This window comes from Plutella xylostella, chromosome 27 (genome assembly GCF_932276165.1).
Source record: "Plutella xylostella chromosome 27, ilPluXylo3.1, whole genome shotgun sequence".
NCBI lineage: Eukaryota > Metazoa > Arthropoda > Insecta > Lepidoptera > Plutellidae > Plutella > Plutella xylostella.
Window position 1 is genome coordinate 5439949 of NC_064007.1, and position 19420 is coordinate 5459368.

General features: G+C 38.1%; 3 protein-coding genes and 1 long non-coding RNA gene across 5 annotated transcripts; 1 reads left to right on the forward strand and 3 right to left on the reverse strand.

Moving 5' to 3' along the window:
* Window positions 1-415: 415 nt before the first annotated feature.
* Window positions 416-3789, reverse strand: LOC105382645 (zinc finger protein 91). The gene is made up of 3 exons (XM_011552565.3): window positions 3659-3789; window positions 2654-3294; window positions 416-2256 (listed from the first exon to the last, which is right to left on the reverse strand). Exons 2-3 carry the CDS (start codon window positions 3287-3289, stop codon window positions 436-438), a joined length of 2457 nt encoding a protein of 818 aa, XP_011550867.3. The 5' UTR covers window positions 3290-3294; window positions 3659-3789; the 3' UTR covers window positions 416-435.
* Window positions 3790-4310: 521 nt separating this feature from the next.
* LOC105382646 (lysophospholipase-like protein 1) lies at window positions 4311-10480 on the forward strand. Of its 2 annotated transcripts, none has more exons than XM_048630909.1 (2): window positions 4311-4354; window positions 9710-10480. In XM_048630909.1, the coding sequence occupies exon 2, from the start codon at window positions 9775-9777 to the stop codon at window positions 10465-10467; it is 693 nt and encodes a 230-aa protein (XP_048486866.1). In that variant the 5' UTR covers window positions 4311-4354; window positions 9710-9774; the 3' UTR covers window positions 10468-10480. The 2 variants fall into 2 exon arrangements, with proteins under 2 accessions (XP_048486866.1, XP_048486867.1); XM_048630910.1 differs by having other exon boundaries at window positions 4341-4362; window positions 9718-10480.
* LOC125490723 lies at window positions 6657-8398 on the reverse strand. The gene is made up of 3 exons (XR_007267866.1): window positions 8127-8398; window positions 7174-7236; window positions 6657-7033 (listed from the first exon to the last, which is right to left on the reverse strand). It is a non-coding gene; the product is annotated as an uncharacterized LOC125490723 (long non-coding RNA).
* Window positions 10481-10702: 222 nt separating the features above from the next.
* On the reverse strand, window positions 10703-19361 carry LOC105382667. The gene is made up of 6 exons (XM_038110288.2): window positions 19144-19361; window positions 18788-18976; window positions 18315-18431; window positions 17667-17805; window positions 11336-11447; window positions 10703-10875 (listed from the first exon to the last, which is right to left on the reverse strand). Exons 1-6 carry the CDS (start codon window positions 19159-19161, stop codon window positions 10839-10841), a joined length of 612 nt encoding a protein of 203 aa, XP_037966216.2. The 5' UTR covers window positions 19162-19361; the 3' UTR covers window positions 10703-10838.
* Window positions 19362-19420: the final 59 nt, after the last annotated feature.

The following is a 19420-nucleotide window of genomic DNA, read 5'->3' on the forward strand; positions in this document are numbered from 1 at the left end:
CCTCTAGTAAAAATATAAATTGCACTTGACTTTACGTTGTACATTTACTTCCCTTGAATATTTTACGCATATATTTATAACAACCGGAGTCACTACCGTAAGTACCGATCTTATTCACATAATTATTATAATCATCTAGTAAATCAACTTCTAAAAATGTAGACAGAGGCAGGTTGGTAGATTTAACAATCAATACTGAATTTAGTTTCATGAAAATGTTTAAAAATAAGAGTAATTACAGAAGTGGTTACACTTCCGTAGTTTTCTTAACAAAGTATAAAATTAAAAGTAATTGGTAAAGGTACCCTATTAGGTAGGTACTTTCCAACAATAAAACGTTCGATGAAACCTTGCCAGCAAGGTAACAAACACCAAGTGACACTTTCACACGGTTGTAAAAAATGCAACAAAGAAATTAAAACAAAAAGGCAAGTATTATTTAAAAAATATCCTAGACGGCTGATCTTCGTTCGGAAACTCTATAAACGGATGTGTTTGTTTATGGTCCAACATCTTCTTTTCACTCGAGAATTTTTCCCCACACACATCGCAAGTCGTTTGACCAGAACTTGAATGACTAGGCTCTTCTTCCGACATCCTTCTCTTTTTAACATCCCTCTCATTCGCTCTCAACGCATCTGATATCTTCTCTTCTTTTGCAGTTAAATTCTCTAAGGGCTTTCCCGTTAAAAGGTAATCTTTCATACTTAAATGCTTCGCTGACGCCTTATGATTCTTCAGTCTGTTTTCCGAACTGCATCTGTATTCACAGATGAAGCACACATACCGCATACTGCCCGTGTGGATCTCTGCATGAGTCTTCCTCTTTTCGACAGTTGCAAATCTAAAATCGCAGAATTTACACGGGTACTTTCGCTCGGACGAGTGAAACCTCATGTGCGATGTCAACGCGTTTTCATCTTTACATATTTTACGACAGTGCACGCAAAGTGGGCCTTCAGGCTCTACCGGCGCGTCTTCAGTAGACTCTACATTGTGGTGGACTCTTCTGTGAGAGTTCAAACTTTTGTTGCTGCAGAAAACTCTTCTGCAATCTACACACTGGAATTGCTCTATTTCCGTTTTCACCTTCACCTCGGTTCTGTGGTTCTCTACTTGATGCAGCCCGAGGTCTTCAGCTTTATTGAACTGTAGATTACACTCTTCACACTTCCACGCCTGCGCCAATTTGGAGAAAGCCTCGAGGGCGTCCAACACAGACTGCCCTTTCACGTCTGGATGAGCAGTCTTGCAATGTGTCGCCAGATCGTCTATTTTGGAAAAGCTCTCCTTACAATGAGTGCATTTGAAAGGGGCTTTATGATAGCCCATCACGTGGCTTTTCAGTTCTGAAAGTTCATCAAAACTTTTGTTGCACATGATGCACTTGAGTTTCTGTTTCGATTCCACAATTTCGGACATGATCTTGAACTCCATAAGTTGCACCTTCTGATGTTTCCGCAGATGTTTGAACAGTTCCTTGCGCGTGTCGTAGTCTGTGGGGCAGAATTTGCACGGGAACTTTCTTTTTCTATGCACGCTCTTTCTATGTGCGTCTAGCCTGTCTTTGGTCTTGAATTTCTGTGCGCAGGTGGTGCAGGGGTAGGTGACGGTGCCCTCGCCCTCATCGTGTGAGTTAAAGCAGGTCTTCATGCGGCTGTGGCGGGTAAACTTGTTGCCGCAAGTACATGTATAAGTGGCCTTATCTTCGTCGCTGTCCTGAGTGTCCTGTGTCTCATCCACCCAGGCCCATGTTGGTTTATTTTTTTTCTCTCTGCGGTTGGCCCTGCCGCGCTCGCGCCCCGCCTTGTATCGGTCTATGCTGTCGTGAATTTTCAAGTGTCTGCGGAGGGCTACAATGTTTTTGCACACTTTAGGACACTTGGGACAGTACACTACCTTCTCTTCCTTGAGTTTAGCAGTGCTGGCGGAGTTGAGCAGGCCATACTCTGTGAGCGGAGGGGCATCTCCTGTTATAGAGTTCAATTGAAAGCTGTCTTCCGCACATGATGGTTCATTGGTGGTTGGCAGTATTTCCTCTGGGTTTCCACCACTTATTTTACCATCATACATGGTCATTGGGAGGATTTCCATGACTAGAGTGCGTGTGGTTTGTGACTCGATGATGCCATGCTGTGGATGCGTGATTGTTGATGTAGTGTTAATCAATTTGTTGGATATCAAGTGAGTTTCAGTTACAGTTAAATCTGTTTCAGTCTTAATATTGCAGTTTTCATACTCCTTGTCTTGGTGAAGCTGTGGAGAAACAATAATAAAGTTATAGAAAATATTTAAAATGAAGTTGTATAAGACAATTTGATTCATGCTTCAGTTACAGCTAAACTAATGTTAATTATAATACGACCTTCACTAGGTAGACTATTATGGTAATGAGCTGCCATGTGCTTCATTCTTTGTACAGAATGTGTGTTATTTTATATTTGCTTGCAGGCTTATGTGCCATGATTGCATAATGCAAATGATTTAACTTAAAAGTTTTCAAGATTATCTGACAATTTTAAGGAGTGAACACAGTAAAAATAGAATTAGTTCATTAATTTTCCAGTATCCATTTGTTCAGGGGTTCTACTCTTACACTCCAATCTCAGTGTTTGCACCTTTATTTCTATCTTATATTATTATGAATACTCACTTGTTCAAAATCCACATTTTCACTTTTGATCTCTTCAAGCAATGAGTTGTCCAAGTGTCCAAGAAAACTGCCATCACTACTGTCTACACTAGCTGAGTCAAACTGGGGAAAATCATATGACACAAAAGAATTGCCATCATTTGATGGTTCAAGTTTAACAGCATTCACATTATTTGCATCATCAGAGTTCTCAATGAGAGCACTTTTATTGTCTATCTTTTTGTTAGATACTTCTAAATCTAATTCAGGCACAAATTCCTCTTTAATTTCTAACTCATCTTCTTTATTTGTTACATTAACTGTGTCATTGATCTCATGGCTGATCGCTTCATCTTCGTGTGTTGCCTCAAATTCTTGTTTAATCTCTAATTGTATGTTTTCAACTAATGTTTTTAAGACATTGTCTTTTTGTGCTGCGATGTCATTGATGTAAGAGTTTGAAGGTTCCGAGATTATATTCTCATTGAATGGATCATTTTGCAAGGAATACTCAGGCTCCTCGGATTTCACGTGGAATGTCGAGTGCACTTCTAAATCCTGTTCATGGCCCTCCTCAAGTTTGATGCCTATATTATCAGCAAAACTTTCTTCAATGCAATCATTAGGAGGACAAATCTTGTTGATTTCTGAAGACATTTCCACTGAAAATAAAAATATAGTCTTATTAGGTAGCTATCTGAATTTATCTTATTTTGAAAAGCGATTTTAACAAATAAGAACAATAAGACTACCTACCATAGTACTCTGAGAAAATCTAATTTGAAAAGCAGACAGACTGCACAATTCTAATAATCATTTGAGTATCGTAATTCTACACCGGCAAGAATGAAATAGGAACCCAATTCCAGCAATTAGAAATAGTAATTAGTAGACAGAAATCCAGTGTAAAGGCTCGGCAACTAATGAACATTGTACCCACAAGTTGTTGCGAGGCAATGCTGGACCTGAGAGTGGGGCACATGAAAAGTAATCAATCGGTTGTCATTTAAAGATCTAAAACCATACCTGTGTTCTTTTCATTAATTAAAATTCTGAATAAATTTGGAAATTACAGCGAGCCCATCTAAACCATAACATAAAAAAAAAGTTGCGATGACACTTTTACTTTTTATTGGTTTGATCACAGACAAATATTTATAAGCTTAGAATAATGTATTATTTAATTTCCTTACATTCCGCTCCCTTTTTCTCCAGCAGGTTGACTGGTAGAAAACGCTTTTAATATTAAGTGCTGGAGTATGCAGTAAATGTCTGTTCACATTGAACCTTGCGGGGGCGATCACCTTGGCTGCACGTGCGTTCCGTATGTGAACGCGTGAGGTTAAAGCCGCGTACAGACCGGCCCAACGAACGTGTTTCGTTGACCTTCGTTGCTGCAATCTACGCTTTATTACTATGTATTATATTATTTGTATGTATGATAATTATCCATCGTTGGGCGACCGTTGGCCGTTCGTTGGGCCGGTCTGTATGCAGCTTAACTTGAACAAGCAATAAACTTTACTGCCATTGCAACCAGCAAACTCTCGCTGCCATGCACACACCACTTTGTTTAAATGAAAATAATGTAACTGAATCAGTAACGTTATATCTACAGTTGTCTTCACATCACTACCGGACAATACATAGACGAATCTGCACAAGTGCACATGTCAATGTCGTCTGACTTCAATCAGAAAGTCAGAAGCATATGTGAAGATTGTGAAGAACAAAGACTACTATAGTATAATCGGAATAAGACTGTTGACTCAAGGTCAGAATCCGTATCGCAGATGAGCGCCATCTAGAAATCAAACATGGAACTAATCATACCATACTATACGTATAGGTAGGTAGGTAACCTGTATTGTATAGCTGTTCTATCAATGCCTGTTTTTTATTCAATCTGCTGACAGATTTCCTTACCAGAAGGAGAAAATAATATAATCTAGCAGATTGAACATAAAACAGACATTAATTATGCAGTCTTATTTCAGATAACAAACTGAAAAAATGATTTTTATGAATAAATAAAACAATATGTAATTTTTACGTCTTTTATTTTTTAAATAATACTCGAAAGCACTTTTCTTAATTTTATCGTTTTCGTTAAAACAGGACAGTTTGCCTGTTAAAATCTGGTTAACGGTGGTACACCAGGTATGAATGATAAATTTAATTGATTTATTTATTATAAAATCAATGTTAATTGTTTTGTGTTCCCCACAAGAAATGAAATTAAAATCAACATTGGTTTCAATTATCACTTTTATATAATTTGATATATTTTTTATGTGACATTTATCTGACAGCACGATGTTAATAATGTTTTCCAGCTGTAAAAAACAATCAAACACCTCTCTTGTGGGGTAACAAAGCCAGCCTTTGTTCTCATATTCCCTGCATTCAATGTTTTTGTGAAAATTTTGTCTTTCTTCACTTACAAAATCTTTTTTACATGTTGGACAGCTCTTAAAACAACATTTTTGGACCCTGGTCACTAGCCACCCACTGCAATAAGCAATCGCTGCCGTCCTTTCCACCTCGGTACGACTAGTGCCTACTGTCATTTCATCTGTATTCAGTTCATCAATGCTAATATGCTCCGCATTGATTTCAAAACTACTTGTGGTATCTTTATTGTTTTGTTTTTCTATTAAATATTTTAATGACTGTAGGCACTGCACTCCGTCGCTTTCACAGTTCGCCCCAACAGAATGGGCAGAACTTAAATTATTTATCAATAAAGACTTATAGGCGGCTTCAAATGCGAAAGCATTGGGCATTGTGTTGCTTTGGCCATGTGACCGAATAGCTCCAAAAAAGTTTTCCAATGGGTCTTGGTTTACATTTCTCAGTAAAATTGAGTCTATGCCCATTGATTTTAAGAGCTGATACAATTTTTCTATTCTTTCTATTGTTTTAATCCAACTCTGTACGGAAGGTACGGATACAGTACGGCCGGCTTTGTCACAAAACTTCATTGATTTTAAAACTTTGAGGCTTCGTCTCCAGAGTGCGTGGTGTGGTGATTTTGGCGTAACTGCCGCCCTGTACACTTTTCCATTCATTACCTGGTGATAACTGCCATTAACTGAATCGAACAGGTCGTCAAAAAGACGAAGTAACCTTGCAGTGTGTTTACATTCATCTGGTAATTTTCCACATTCTGAAATATAAGAAAAGTTACATATAATCATCTCATATTATATGGCCGAACAAAGCCACAGAGATATATTATAATATAAGTGTAATATACAATACAAGTGTAAATGACATGCTCCCGGTAAATTTTACCATATTATGTACTGGTCAAACTAACAATTGATTTAGTTTTGCGGGAGAATGTCATTTACCTACACCCTGTATGAATGAAAAAAATTGTTACCTGCCAAAAATCCCAATGCAACTGATGTCGTTCTGCTAAATAGGTACTTGCGCACAATGCTTCACCCTCATTTTTGGAATAAACTTTGGTTTCACGTGCTCAGCAGTCAACTTTGGCACCAATCGTAGGCCATCGAAGCCAGGTTTACGGGTATAGAGCTCTTCAATATGGCTCCATTTTGCCACCCCTTTTTCTCCATCAATTTCAAATATGAGATCCTTATTGAGTAAATTATTCCTGATCCCTTTTAATAAATGTGGAGGATCGTAAATTGGGTATATTTTACTGTTACCCAGTTGGAAGTAACCACCCGACCACTCTTTATCCTCTTTGATGCATGTGGTTCTTGTGTCTTCTAGAAGACTGTTTATGGCAGCTCTGTTAGTTGCTCCCTGATCACAAACAGTGGCCACAACACGCAAACCAGTTTTTTGAATTTCTCCAATGACCTCTTTTATTTGCTCTTTTAAACTCATTGTTTTTGTAGAGCTGCGACAAAAAGTGTAGCTTACTGGCTGTTTAAACTTTTTAATAATTCCTCTTACCATAAAAACCAAGGCATGGTCACAAATTACTCCTTCTTTTTTTTTCCCATCATCATTAAAGCCTATGATTTCATCCCTATTTCTTTCCAGTAGTTAACGGTACGGATCGCAAAAGATTCTGCAGGGTTGTTCGTTTGGGCAATATGCAGAAAGTGCTCAGAAAGCGGTACGCTTTAGGACTGCGCTTATAAAGAGCTAGGCAGAATATTTTTTCTTTCGTTGTGAAACGTCTTCCTTTCAGTTTCTTACCCGTTTGCGATAATTGCATTGCAAAAAATGTTTGTGCTCCTTCACTTAATCCTGCGAATACAGTTTTGAACTCATCTTGTTTCTTCATTTGCTTCACAATTTTAATTTCATGTTTTGTGGCATTTTTCTGTTTCTGCAACAACCTTACTCTTGCTTGGAGCTTTGAGGACAACTTAAGAAGAGCTTTTTCGTTTTCAGTCATAGTCTTGTATCGGCGACCTGGAATAACGATATTTTTTTTGTCAATTTATTGCATAATCAATATACCTACCCCGCAATCAGCCGCTCTAATTGGGGGCACATAATGGGGTCTAGGAGTTGTGTTCGGTATAATATAATGAATTAATATTTAAACTTACGAGATTGTGACTTCATTCTTCCACCAGCAGCTACAGGTCTTTCAGTTGTGTCCATGTTGTAACCTGTAAAACATATTTATAAGGTAAATATTAGATATCTTTTTTTTCATGGTTCTATACAGTCATAGTCATACACACTCTTAGAAAATGACAACTGTCCTATATGACATATAGTTGGACTTTTAATTAGATGCAGTAAAATGACGTTTTGTGGGTTATTTCCTCCTAATAAATAGGGATGTAACTGAGTAAGAGTGGGCACACACTTAACGGTCCGGTCAGGGGCCGGCAAGAACAGGTTGACATTCATTTGTATGAAGTGACGTGACATTCTTTAAGAACGACCGATCAGAACGTAAGAAGTATGAAATTATGAGTTAGCTCTGGAATGATTAGATCTTCTGTGAACTTAATCACATCCCTATTGAAAGTCCAACTATATTAAAGTTAAAGACAAACAGTCTGCTGAGGACATACAGCAGAGGCCTAGTAACAGGGTCCCGTTGGCACCATTTGGGTGTGGAAAACTAAAAATTACAAGAGAATTAATATTATATGTGCAGTCAGCATCATAAGTGGCTATACACTTTTGTACCTTGTCAAAACCAAAAGTCATAAACCGTCAAGTTAGTCATCATTAGTGCCAGTAAATTTGGCAAGGTACAAAAGTGTATAGGGACTTGTGAAGCTGACCGTACCTACATATTATTATGTACATATTAACATGTGGTGTGGAATATTGCAAAGGGCATAACATCTTTATCTCAAGGTTGTTGGATCAAATCCCAACATGAAAGGACTACTTGGCCTTCCATTATGATTTTACAAACATACTTAATATTTTCCTTTTATTATTTAATGAGAAATAGTAACATATAACTTTGAGACTAAACCAGCTACCTCCTAAGCATAAATTTATGTCCTTATGTAAAAATAACCTAACCTAACCTTACCTTGTGATGTGCTAGGTACATCCATATGTAATAGTGGCATATTACTTATTGGTTCAGCAATCAGTAATGGTCTTCTTCTTCTATCATCTTCAACATCTCCTGTGAAAAAAAGGTATAATTATTATAATAAGTATTTATACAAAACATTTGATGACAGCAGTATAAATTGAGAATCAAAAGCAAATATAGATAACTAGCTTTTCCCGCGAGCTTCGCTTCGCCTTAAAAGTTTTCCAGAGGGAATTTCGGGATAAAAAGTATCCTATGTTCTTTCTCAGGGTCTAGACCATATGTATACCAAATTTCATTCAAATCCGTTCAGTAGTTTAGGCGTGAAAGAGTAACAGACAGACACAGTTACTTTCGCATTTATAATATTAGTTAGGATTAGGATTTAATGTGCCACAAACTTATCTGTTCCGGTGAGAGCGAACTAAATTGCTTACTAGTTCATTGTATATTGATATAGATTAGATGGGTTTATTAAAACCTCAAGGGCTAATTACCACTATGGGCAAACTTAAAATCTTATAGAATGAAGAAGTATTAGACATTTACTTGAACTGTCACCGGAACAGATAAGTTTGTGGCACTATAATGCTGAAATAATACATACTTGGTACGATACGTGAAGGCACTGCCATAGGACATAATTTTTTGGGGTAGAGGTATGTCTCCACAAAATGTTTTCGACAAACTCTTCTGTTCTTGTAAACATAATCCACATTTAACTCATTGAGGTCACCACCAATTCTCGTTATCCAAATCTCAAACAACTTATTGTTCTTCTTAGGATCTGGAAACGTGTGAAGGAGAGTACCTGAAAATATTCAATGTTCTTATCAAGTAAAGCTTAAAGCCAATGATAAAATGAATATAGAACTTGAACAAAAACAATAATTAATAAAGAAATCCTTCCCTACTGTTAGGTTGGAAGAAATTTGTTGTATACTCTCAGACACGTTAAGCTACTGGAAGGGACAATTTAACCGAAAGACCTCCAGCTACCTATAGGTTCAGTTAATACTTGTAGGAGTCTATACTATAACCTATAAGTAACACTGGAAAAAAGTTTGCTTGGATAACTTATCATAACTTAAAATGTGATTGTCTTGGAAACCTTTTCAATCATGAAGTATACAAACTAACTTACCACTTCCTACAACGACATCACAGCCAGGTACACAGCATTTCAGCCTGGACATGTTCACACCAAAACTTGAGCATAAAACAGAGTCCGTGGGAAAGCGCAATAGTTGTCGTTTATTAAGATATCCGTAAGAAAGTCCAATCGTGGGCAAAACAGAATCCGTAAGAGCAGCAAAGTCAAATAAAAGTCCAAAAGTATCGCAAACCAGAAATAAACAACGCAACAGAGACGGTTGTGAAAAAATTTCAAACTTAAAACTTGACGTTTGTGACATGTGACATATGTCTAAACTGCCAAAATTCAAACTCAAAATTTGACGTTTGCGACATGTGACATATGTCTAAACTGTCAAAAAAGTTTCATGTTTAATTCACAGCCGGCGCTGCTGGTAATGAAATATTTACGATCGTTTGTACTGAGTTGACATAGCATGGTGAAGAAATATTGTGCATTACGAGACCAAATTCAAATAATATTGAAAAGGAAGTACACAGGAAGATGTCTCTCAAACTGGGCGCCGTCCACTTAACAAAACACACTGGCGCTAAGCACACCGGCACCGTCATATTCTTTCACGGGTCCGGCGATGTCGGTGAAAACATGAAAGAATGGGTTAACATTATGTTGAAGAACAAATTCTCGTTTCCTCACTTAAAGGTCCTGTTCCCGACGGCCCCGCTGCAGCCCTACACGCCCGCTGGTGGGCAGATGAGCAACGTGTGGTTCGACCGCGCCGGAATATCGCCACAAGTTCCAGAAAAAACAGAATCACTCAGCAGAATTGAGGTTATAGTCAAAGATTTGCTACAAAAAGAAAACGATGCTGGCATACCCAGTAACAGAATCATCGTGGGGGGCTTCTCTATGGGTGGTTCATTGACTTTACACACAGCATACCGGTGGGACAGAAATATTGCAGGGGCATTTGTGTTTAGTTCATTTCTGAATGAGAAGTCTTTGGTTTATGATGAACTGAAGAGTTCCTCAGGTCAGCTGCCGCCACTGCTGCAATTGCATGGAGATAGTGATGAGCTGGTGCCCGTGGAGTGGGGTATAAGTACTCACGACCGGCTGAAGGAGCTCGGGGTCCAGGGAGACTTCAGAGTGTTGCAGAAATTAGGACATTCTATCAACACTAGAGGGATGCATCATATAAAGGAATTTATAGAGAAGTTGCTACCTCCAGAATGATTGATAGTGTGTAGTAATTAGGAATCTTAATAAATCATACAAATCAAAATGGGGCACAATTTGTATTATTGATATGATACAGGAGAAAACCTCCTAAATTAAAATCCTTTCAGTCAAATTTAAATCTCAGTAAGAGCGTAGGTAATGTATGTATGTATAGTAGGTAGGTAGGTATTCAATGTTACAAATTGTAGTTTTTTATCACAATAAAAGTGAAAAGATACAATAAACACACTTTAAACAATATAAGGAGTATTTATTTTTCATTTTTCTTAGACTATCCAAAGATCAAATTATATGAACACTGTAGTAAGCATAGTTTCTTTAGTACAAAGTAGCTTATAATATTAAAATAATCTTATGTACACTTTTTACACAAATTGTCTATTGTTATTTCCATTTGTAAGCCTGAAACAAATAATAACATTATTAGCATTAACTTATATATTTAAGTATTAGGTACAATTTAAAGGTAAACTCCTGTTCAAAAGTTTACAGCAACTGAGGCATTTTGTATGTGAGATCAAAAAGAAAAGTTAATTTGCAATACTAAGTTTCTTTTAGAAATTCAATAACTATAACCAGCAGATCACATGATTTTTTTTTCTCAGGCTTATCCATCAGTGATCTGCTATACCTAAACTGCATAGCTATGCGTTAAATATCCACCAATTATGTTCATTGGTCCACTTTATTATAATTATGTATAAAAGCACTATAATATATTATTTGTGGTATGGTGTGGATTTAATATCATCGCAGCATAGCTTAATTAGCTTCAGCATATATTAATTAATTAAAGAGGCATCTCTGATGAATCAGCACATTAAAATCCTGTATACAAAGCTATTAAGTATAATTAAAGTACCTTTCAATGGCCAAGGTGACGGCATCAGCTATTCTCTCGATAGCTGTGGCCATGCGGTGGAGGCTCGAGGCTTGCTGCTCCATCGCCAGGATAGCACGGTCTTCCTTATCATCTGTGGATGTGTAATATTATCATCAGTCACTTCCCCCTTGTTTAAATAACAAAACTGTTGTTCGAGAGCTGCGCTTCGCCTTAAAAGTTTTCCCGAGGGAATTTCGGGATAAAACGCCTATTTTTTAATGGGTGTCATTTAAACGATCGCCAATTAAATCCGTTTTGAATTTGCTAAATAATAGGTTTGAAGGCAAAATAGTAGATTTGCCAGCAAATTTTTGCCCCCAAACAATTTTAAATCAATTCAACAATTAATCACTTAAAATTGCCGGGATTTATGATCAAGTGGCAAGTTAACATTTATGTATATATTTTAATAGGTATGTCCACATAACTCGATGTTATGTTTAATATTTAAATGAAACAAAAAATTAAGTTTAAATCATCAATATTCTTAATTAAAAACAACATAAACAACCTTCTTCTAATTATAACTTAAACCTTAATCTTCTTCTAATCAAAAGCAATCTTATTGTAATTAAAACTTAAACTTCCTCTTTTCATCATCATCATCATCAGCCAATAATCATCCACTGGTGGAGATAGATCCGCTCCCAAGGAGTGCCACAACATTCGGTCCTCTGCCTTCCTCATCCAACCACTATCGGCTATCCGCCTAAGATCGTCAGTCCAGCGGGCAGGAGGGCGTCCCACGCTCCGTTTGCCTGTTCGTGGTCTCGACTCGAGAACTCGTCTACCCCAACGGTTATCGGTTCTTCGGCAGATATGACTGTTGGAATAATGATTATAAACTAGTACAACCTTATTGTGTGATTGTATTCTATTTATGAAAAGCAATGTGCTCTATGTACAACTGACATCTTCCTCTTTATCGTCTTACCTGTCTAACCGTGTACATCCAAATAAAAATCCAAATTACAAAAAGCAATCTAGCTGTTTTCACTTACGCCTACCCAATAGGTTATGGGCCCAGAGCTTAAATAAAACACTGAGCATATTATTTTGATAATATTTAAACTAATTATCGTAAAATAGTGAACTGTCATGAGTATGGCGAACACAGCGGCGACTGTTTTTCCTCTAGAAAAACTACGAGGTATGGATAATTATACTAATTGGAAATTTCAAATGAAAATGTTACTTATACACGAAGATCTTTGGGATTGCTGCGAAAGTGAGAGTTGTTCAGACGAAAAGCGTGTACAAAAGGCTCTCGCGAAGATATGTTTGTCGGTGCAGCCGTCAATATTCACATACGTAAGAAACGCGAGCACAGCTTACGAAGCTTGGAACAACTTACGGAAAGCTTTTGAAGACAAAGGATTGTGCAGAAGGTTAAGTCTTTTGAGGATAATCTTCGCGACAAAGTACGATCAATGTCAAAGCATGGAAGACTACATAGGCAGGGTGAGTGATGTCTCACAGCAACTTACAGACATAGGAGCACCTCTAGACGACGATTTCCTGGCGGTAATATTGCTTAGTGGGTTGCCACCTGACTACGACCCACTGATAATGGCACTTGAGAACTCGGATATCAAGCTGTCGAGCCAAGTTGTCAAAGCGAAATTACAACAAGAATGCCAAAGAAGAGCAGGTAAAGATGAATCGGCCACAGCACTTGTAGCAAAGAAGAATTTCAAATGCTATCGCTGCAAGAAACCAGGACACAGTATCAAGAACTGCCCAAAGAAGTCAAGCACTCCGAGCAACGACAACAAATCTACTAGCTGTCAAGCAAAGGGGGCGAATGGAGCGCTGATGTTGAATGCACTGTCAGCGGAGATGCGGCGTGATCGATGGTACCTGGACTCCGGGGCGACGAGTCATATGTGTGGAAACAAATCAATGATGACTGATTTCCGTGAAAGCAAGCCTGTTGCAGTATGCGTTGCCAATGGTGAGCAGATCTTTACAGCCGGACAGGGTAATGTTAAGATTCAATTGGAAAAAGTAAAGACTATCAGCGATGTTCTGTATGTACCTAAACTGACAGCCAACTTGTTATCTGTCAGTGCTATAACTAAAAAGGGTTATAGGGTTATTTTTGATGATAAAAGTTGTAAAATATATGATGATGGTGAGGTTATTGCCACAGCCAGTCATGTAAATGGTATGTATCAGTTGAATGATGGAACATCAGGTAGGGAGCAGGGCAACTGTTTTGTTTGTCCACAGATTGAATCAGATTTAAGCAGTGAGTCTGCTGTTCCTGAGGAGAAGGAGTTATCCATGGCGGCTAAATCTGGGAACAAAACTACCCAGGATACTTGGCATCGCCGGTTGGGTCATCTGAATGCCAGAAGCATGCGTCTTCTGAAAAATGGTATGTGTGATGGTGTTGATTATGACGTAGGTAAATTTGAAGCATGTGTTGCTTGTGTCAAAGGTAAACAGAGTCATTTGCCGTTTCCGAAGGCATCAAAGAGCAGAGCCACAGATGTGTTAGGGCTTGTACATACGGATCTGTGTGGTCCGATGCCTGTGCAATCTTTCAGTGGTGCTAAGTATGTATTGACGTTTATCGATGATTACAGTAGAAAGACGTTTGTTTATTTCCTAAGAAATAAAAGTGAAGTTTTCGAAAACTTCAAATATTTCAAGGCAATGGTGGAGAATCAAACAAACAAGAAAATCAAGAAGCTTCGTAGCGACAATGGAGGTGAGTATGTTAGTTCTCAGTTCCGGGAATTCCTCAAGAAGCATGGCATCCGACATCAAACTACTATCCCGCACTCGCCGCAGCAAAATGGAGTGGCAGAGCGGGCAAACCGCACGATCGTCGAGAAGGCCAGATGTATGCTACAGGACGCTGGACTAGACCAGAGGGTATGGGCAGAGGCTGTTAATACGGCTGTATATTTAAAAAACAGAAGCCCAAGCCGTGCTGTGCCTGGAGCTACCCCTGAACAGAGATGGACCAATCAAAAGGTAAATCTAAGCCATTTACGTACTTTTGGTTGTGTAGTGTATGCTCTTACCGAGAATCGAACAAAACTAGATTCCAAATGCAAAGAGTACATATTCGTCGGTTACTGTGAGGACAGTAAGGGCTACAGACTGCTAGATCCTTGTAATCCAAGTAAGTGCATAAAAGCTAGAAATGTCACATTCTTCGAAAATAAGTTTTTCAAGAAAGTTAGTAATGATGGTGACATGTTCTACATGGTGGAGTTGGACTGTTCGGCAAATAGCAGCGAGGAAAGGATGCCATCTGATGGTTCCGCTGCTAGTGCAGGTCCTTCTCCAAGTCAGCAGGTTGTCCCTACAGAGAGGCGAAGCGTGGTGTCAAGGGCATCAAGTTCTGAGTTGTCATTGTCAGACGATGAAACGTCAGGTTCTGATCCCACCTATGTACCAGGAGACTCTACGCTGGATTCCGTGGACTCCAACTTTTGCGTGAGTACTCAGGATGAACCGCTCGAGTCAGCTCATACGGTGATGCTGAGCCATGGTTGCGACGAGCCGATGACGGTGTCTGAAGCACTGAACGGGCCAGAAGCCAAACACTGGCTTACAGCGATGCAAGATGAGTATCAGTCCTTTTTAGATAATAAATGCTGGAATCTTGCTGAACCTATTGAAGGTCAGAAGCCTGTGCGCTGTAAATGGGTCTTTAAGAAGAAGTATGGATTAGATGGGAAACTATTAAGATATAAAGCTCGCCTTGTTGCGAAAGGCTACACACAAAAATATGGCCTTGATTATGATGAAACATTTTCACCTGTAATCAGGCATTCCACTCTGAGATCACTATTTGCTGTAGCAGCTGAATTTGAAATGGACATTAACCATCTAGACGTTAAAACTGCATTTCTAAATGGAGATCTCAAAGAAAATGTGTATATGGAACAGCCTGAAGGATTCCAGGTGAAGGGCAGTGAAGGTAAGGTTTACAAGCTCAATAAGGCCATATACGGTTTGAAACAAGCCTCAAGGTCGTGGTATGAAAAAATCACAGATGTATTACTGAACAAACTGAAGTTCTGCAGACTATCATCCGAACCTTGTGTCTTTTTTCAAAAGAATGATGATGAATTGATGATTTTAGCTCTGTATGTCGATGATATACTGTTATTTACTGTGCCAAATTCGAAACAGAAAATAAAAATCAAGCAGCAGCTAATGAACGAATTCGAAATGAAGGATTTGGGTGAAGTTCATCAATTTCTTGGTATGAGAGTTGCTAAAAATAGTGAAGGTATATTTTTAGATCAAACAATGTACATAGAGAAGATACTTGAGCGATTTGGCATGCAAGACTGCAAGCCAGCGGTAACACCTATGGAGACCAAACATAAGCTTGAAAAAGCTACGATTTCTGATGCTAATTTAGAGTATAGAAATTTGGTAGGGTGTTTGATGTATCTCTCAGTTTGTACGAGGCCTGATATAACGCATGCCGTCAGTGTCTTGAGCCAATTCAACGACTGTTACAATTTGTCTCACTGGAAAGCGGCAAAGCGTGTGCTGCGATATCTTAAAGGTACGTTAAACTATAAACTAAAGTTCACAAAGAGCGGCCTAGATGTAAAAGGTTACGTTGATGCAGATTGGGCCAGCTGCGAGATTGACCGTAGGTCATATACAGGGTACGTATTTAAATTAGGTAACTCTGTTATTTCATGGGAGAGCCGTAAACAACGAACAGTTGCCCTCTCCAGTACCGAAGCTGAATATATGGCAATATCAGATTCATGCAAAGAGGCATTATTTATCCGTACTTTGCTATATGAATTGTTAGGAAAATTTTCTAAGATATTGATCCATAATGACAGTCAATCAGCTCAAAAGTTATGTAAAAACATGATGTTTCATGCTAGGACCAAACATATCGATGTAAGGCATCACTTTATCAGAGATGTAATAGCTAGAAATATTATAAACTTGTGTTTTATGCCAACGAATGATATGCCAGCTGATTTCATGACAAAGCCAGTAACTAGAGAGAAACATAATTACTTTGTTCAAATATTAGGTTTGATCTAAGTAGGTATCATAGTTATTATGTAAGTACTTTGATTTATAAGTTGATAGGTACTTATGTGTTTTATAGGGTAAATGCTCCTATTGTTGTACCTACTTATATTTTTATAGGGTAAAAGCCCCTATTGTTGTGTTACTGTTTTGTTGTTATTTGAATGTTTTATTAAGGGTTACTATTTTATGGAGACTGATTTTATTTTGAAATGATTTTGGTTTCTGTTATAAGTACTTTTGTTTTTGTAACTTAAGTTTGTGAATTAGTTTCAAGTTTAAGGAGTAAGGTCACAGTACATATTATTATACTAGTTTAAGGGCCACTGTTGGAATAATGATTATAAACTAGTACAACCTTATTGTGTGATTGTATTCTATTTATGAAAAGCAATGTGCTCTATGTACAACTGACATCTTCCTCTTTATCGTCTTACCTGTCTAACCGTGTACATCCAAATAAAAATCCAAATTACAAAAAGCAATCTAGCTGTTTTCACTTACGCCTACCCAATAATGACCAGCCCACTGCCTCTTCAGCTTGCATATTTTGACAGCTAAGTATGTCGGTAACCTTGGTCCTCTGACGGATAATCTCATTTCTGATACGATCCATCAGAGAAACTCCAAGCATAGCTCTCTCCATAGCACCGTCTCCGCTAATTTGTAAACTCATGTATTAAATTGCTAACGAATTATAATGTTTTAATAACTGGACCAATCATAATGTAACTACTGCAATGCTGATAAAATATGAATTAAAAAGAAATCGCGACATGCGACCTAGAGTCAATATATTTGCTGGCAAATCTACTATTCTGCGGGCGCAGTTATTATTTGAGGAGCAAAAATAATATTCTGCATACAAAGTTTTTATTTATGTAATGAACTCAAATTTTTTGGCAATCCATCTATTATTTTAGATTTTTGTATTGATATTATTTGCTGATTCATACCAGAGGACACTTTTTATTTATTTGAGGACAAAAATATATTGTTGCGGTTGATCTATTAATTTGCTGATACAAGTTGATGACAAAAATAAACTTTGCTGGCAAGAAATATAGTTCCCTTTTTTAATGCAGGGTGTCACCTTCCTTTATAGTGAATTCCATGAAAAATGTTCTAAGTAACTTTTTCAGTGTAACAAACATCAATTCACCCACTATAGTTGATGACTTTCGCGATTATAAGCTTTTTATCCCGGAAAACTTACTAAACCTATTGAAGCTATTGGCTAAAAGCTAGTAAAGCATAATAAGCAATAACAGGTGGGTACCGTCACTATTCTTCTTCCGTTTCAACCTCTGCGCCGGTGGCTCGGGGGTTGAGCGCTGGCTGCTCGAGTCCGACTGCTCGGCGGGTTCCGCCTTCAATTCCACGGGATCCGCTTCCGGTGACGAGTCGTCGTGTGTGGACTGTGGGGAGTTAGGGATTTATTTTAATAAATTTATGTTTTAGGTAAATAAAAAAATATGTTTAATTGGTTGACTTTATGACAGGCAGCAGCGTAAAATTGGCTCCTATATATTTTATATGAACTTAATATTTGACATATACCTACCTATATGGTAGGGCATTATAATACTGTATACTTAAATTATTTTATACAATAAGTAGTTACGAGTGCATTTTGCGGCCTGGCATGCAAGATTTGAATCCAGTTGTTTGCCAGAAAATCAGACATGATTGAAATTGTATTGTGCCCTTGGGCATTCCTTGCTAACAGTTTAAGGGTTAATGCTATATGCGAATTTTGGTATACTAAGCCGAAACCTACATGTGCAGCATGCGAATTTTGATATTCCGATTTCATTTCGGGCTTAGATATAACACGCTGTACATGTAGGTTGCAGTTTAGTATACCCTTTTTGCAAGACCCTGTAGATGATAGATGATGAAGGGTATCATCAGCTATGACCATTACCTCAAGCGGGTCCTCCCCCTCCTCACTCCTGATGAGCGCCAGCAGCGCGCGCTCGAGGGCGCCGGGCGCCCGCCGCGGCTGCTTGCTCTTCAGGTCACACTTCCAGTCTTGGAACGACTGGAAAGAGGAGAAATATATCTTAGAAAAAGAAATGATATCAGGCGGTAATTATAAAAAAAATAGTTCAATGATTTCTGAAAACACAGTGTAGGTACTCGTACTAATCGTTGCACTGTTCAGCAACCTTATAATAATATGATTATTTGTATTATTTAAGTAATTCTTCTTCTTCTAGTGCCGTCTCCTAGCGAAGGTTGGCAATCATCCTGCTGATTTCCGTCTTGGAGGCTGCCGCACGGAACAATTCTCCAGTTCTCAGCTGGAACCACTGGCGTAGATTTTGCAGCCATGATGTCATTGGCCATTGCCATTAAGCAATGGATGACTGAAACCCTTTGGTAATTCGTACCTACCTTAACCCAGCGATCAGGAGTTTTCTTAGCGCCAGAGCCCATATTATTGAGTATTTTAGCGAGCTCTGTCCACGAATTGTGCTTCTGTCTGAAGGCTTGAGGTGTCCCCCGGCCTTTCAGCAGTTTTGGATGCTCTTTCAGATACTTTAGCATCGCTTCTCGTTGCTCTGAAGACACGCGTCTCGTTTTCTGATTGAAACGAAAACATTTCAAATGAAAATGGTGATAAGTGCAATGTTTGTAGAAAAGATTTTAAATAATTCTTTCCAAAATAGCAACTAAAGTATGTCAGTTTTAGCTCTGAGATGCTGATTTAAATTAATAAGGGAACAATATACCTGTTTGTTGATACATACCCTTGCTGTGTCATCCATTTTGTGATACTAGTTGTTTTATCACATTATTTCCGATGGAACTTTAAATAAGTATGAGAGTAAAGAATGCAACTTTTAACTTACAACTTGCATTGAATATTCTCAGATTACTTGTTGTTTAGGAATAAATTATCAGGAGTTAGATGTACAGCTAAAGACCTCATATAAGTAATGTTAAAATCATGTGAATACTTTAGTTTTAATAAAGCCAAAAAGGAAAGCAGATATATGAACTAACTAACTAATCTTATCATACATC

Bases quoted from the DNA above. Each gene is read 5' to 3' on its own strand.
- LOC105382645 (XM_011552565.3), bottom strand. From the start codon at position 3,289: ATGTCTTCAGAAATCAACAAGATTTGTCCTCCTAATGATTGCATTGAA. The intron at 2,257-2,653 runs GTGAGTATTCAT...GTTTCTCCACAG, and splicing joins AAAATGTGGATTTTGAACAA to CTTCACCAAGACAAGGAGTA.
- LOC105382646 (XM_048630909.1), top strand. From the start codon at position 9,775: ATGTCTCTCAAACTGGGCGCCGTCCACTTAACAAAACACACTGGCGCT.
- LOC105382667 (XM_038110288.2), bottom strand. The intron at 11,448-17,666 runs GTACCCACCTGT...ACACATCCACAG, and splicing joins ACGGAAGAAGAATAGTGACG to ATGATAAGGAAGACCGTGCT. The intron at 10,876-11,335 runs GTACTTTAATTA...TATTTGTTTCAG, and splicing joins GTCACCTTGGCCATTGAAAG to GCTTACAAATGGAAATAACA.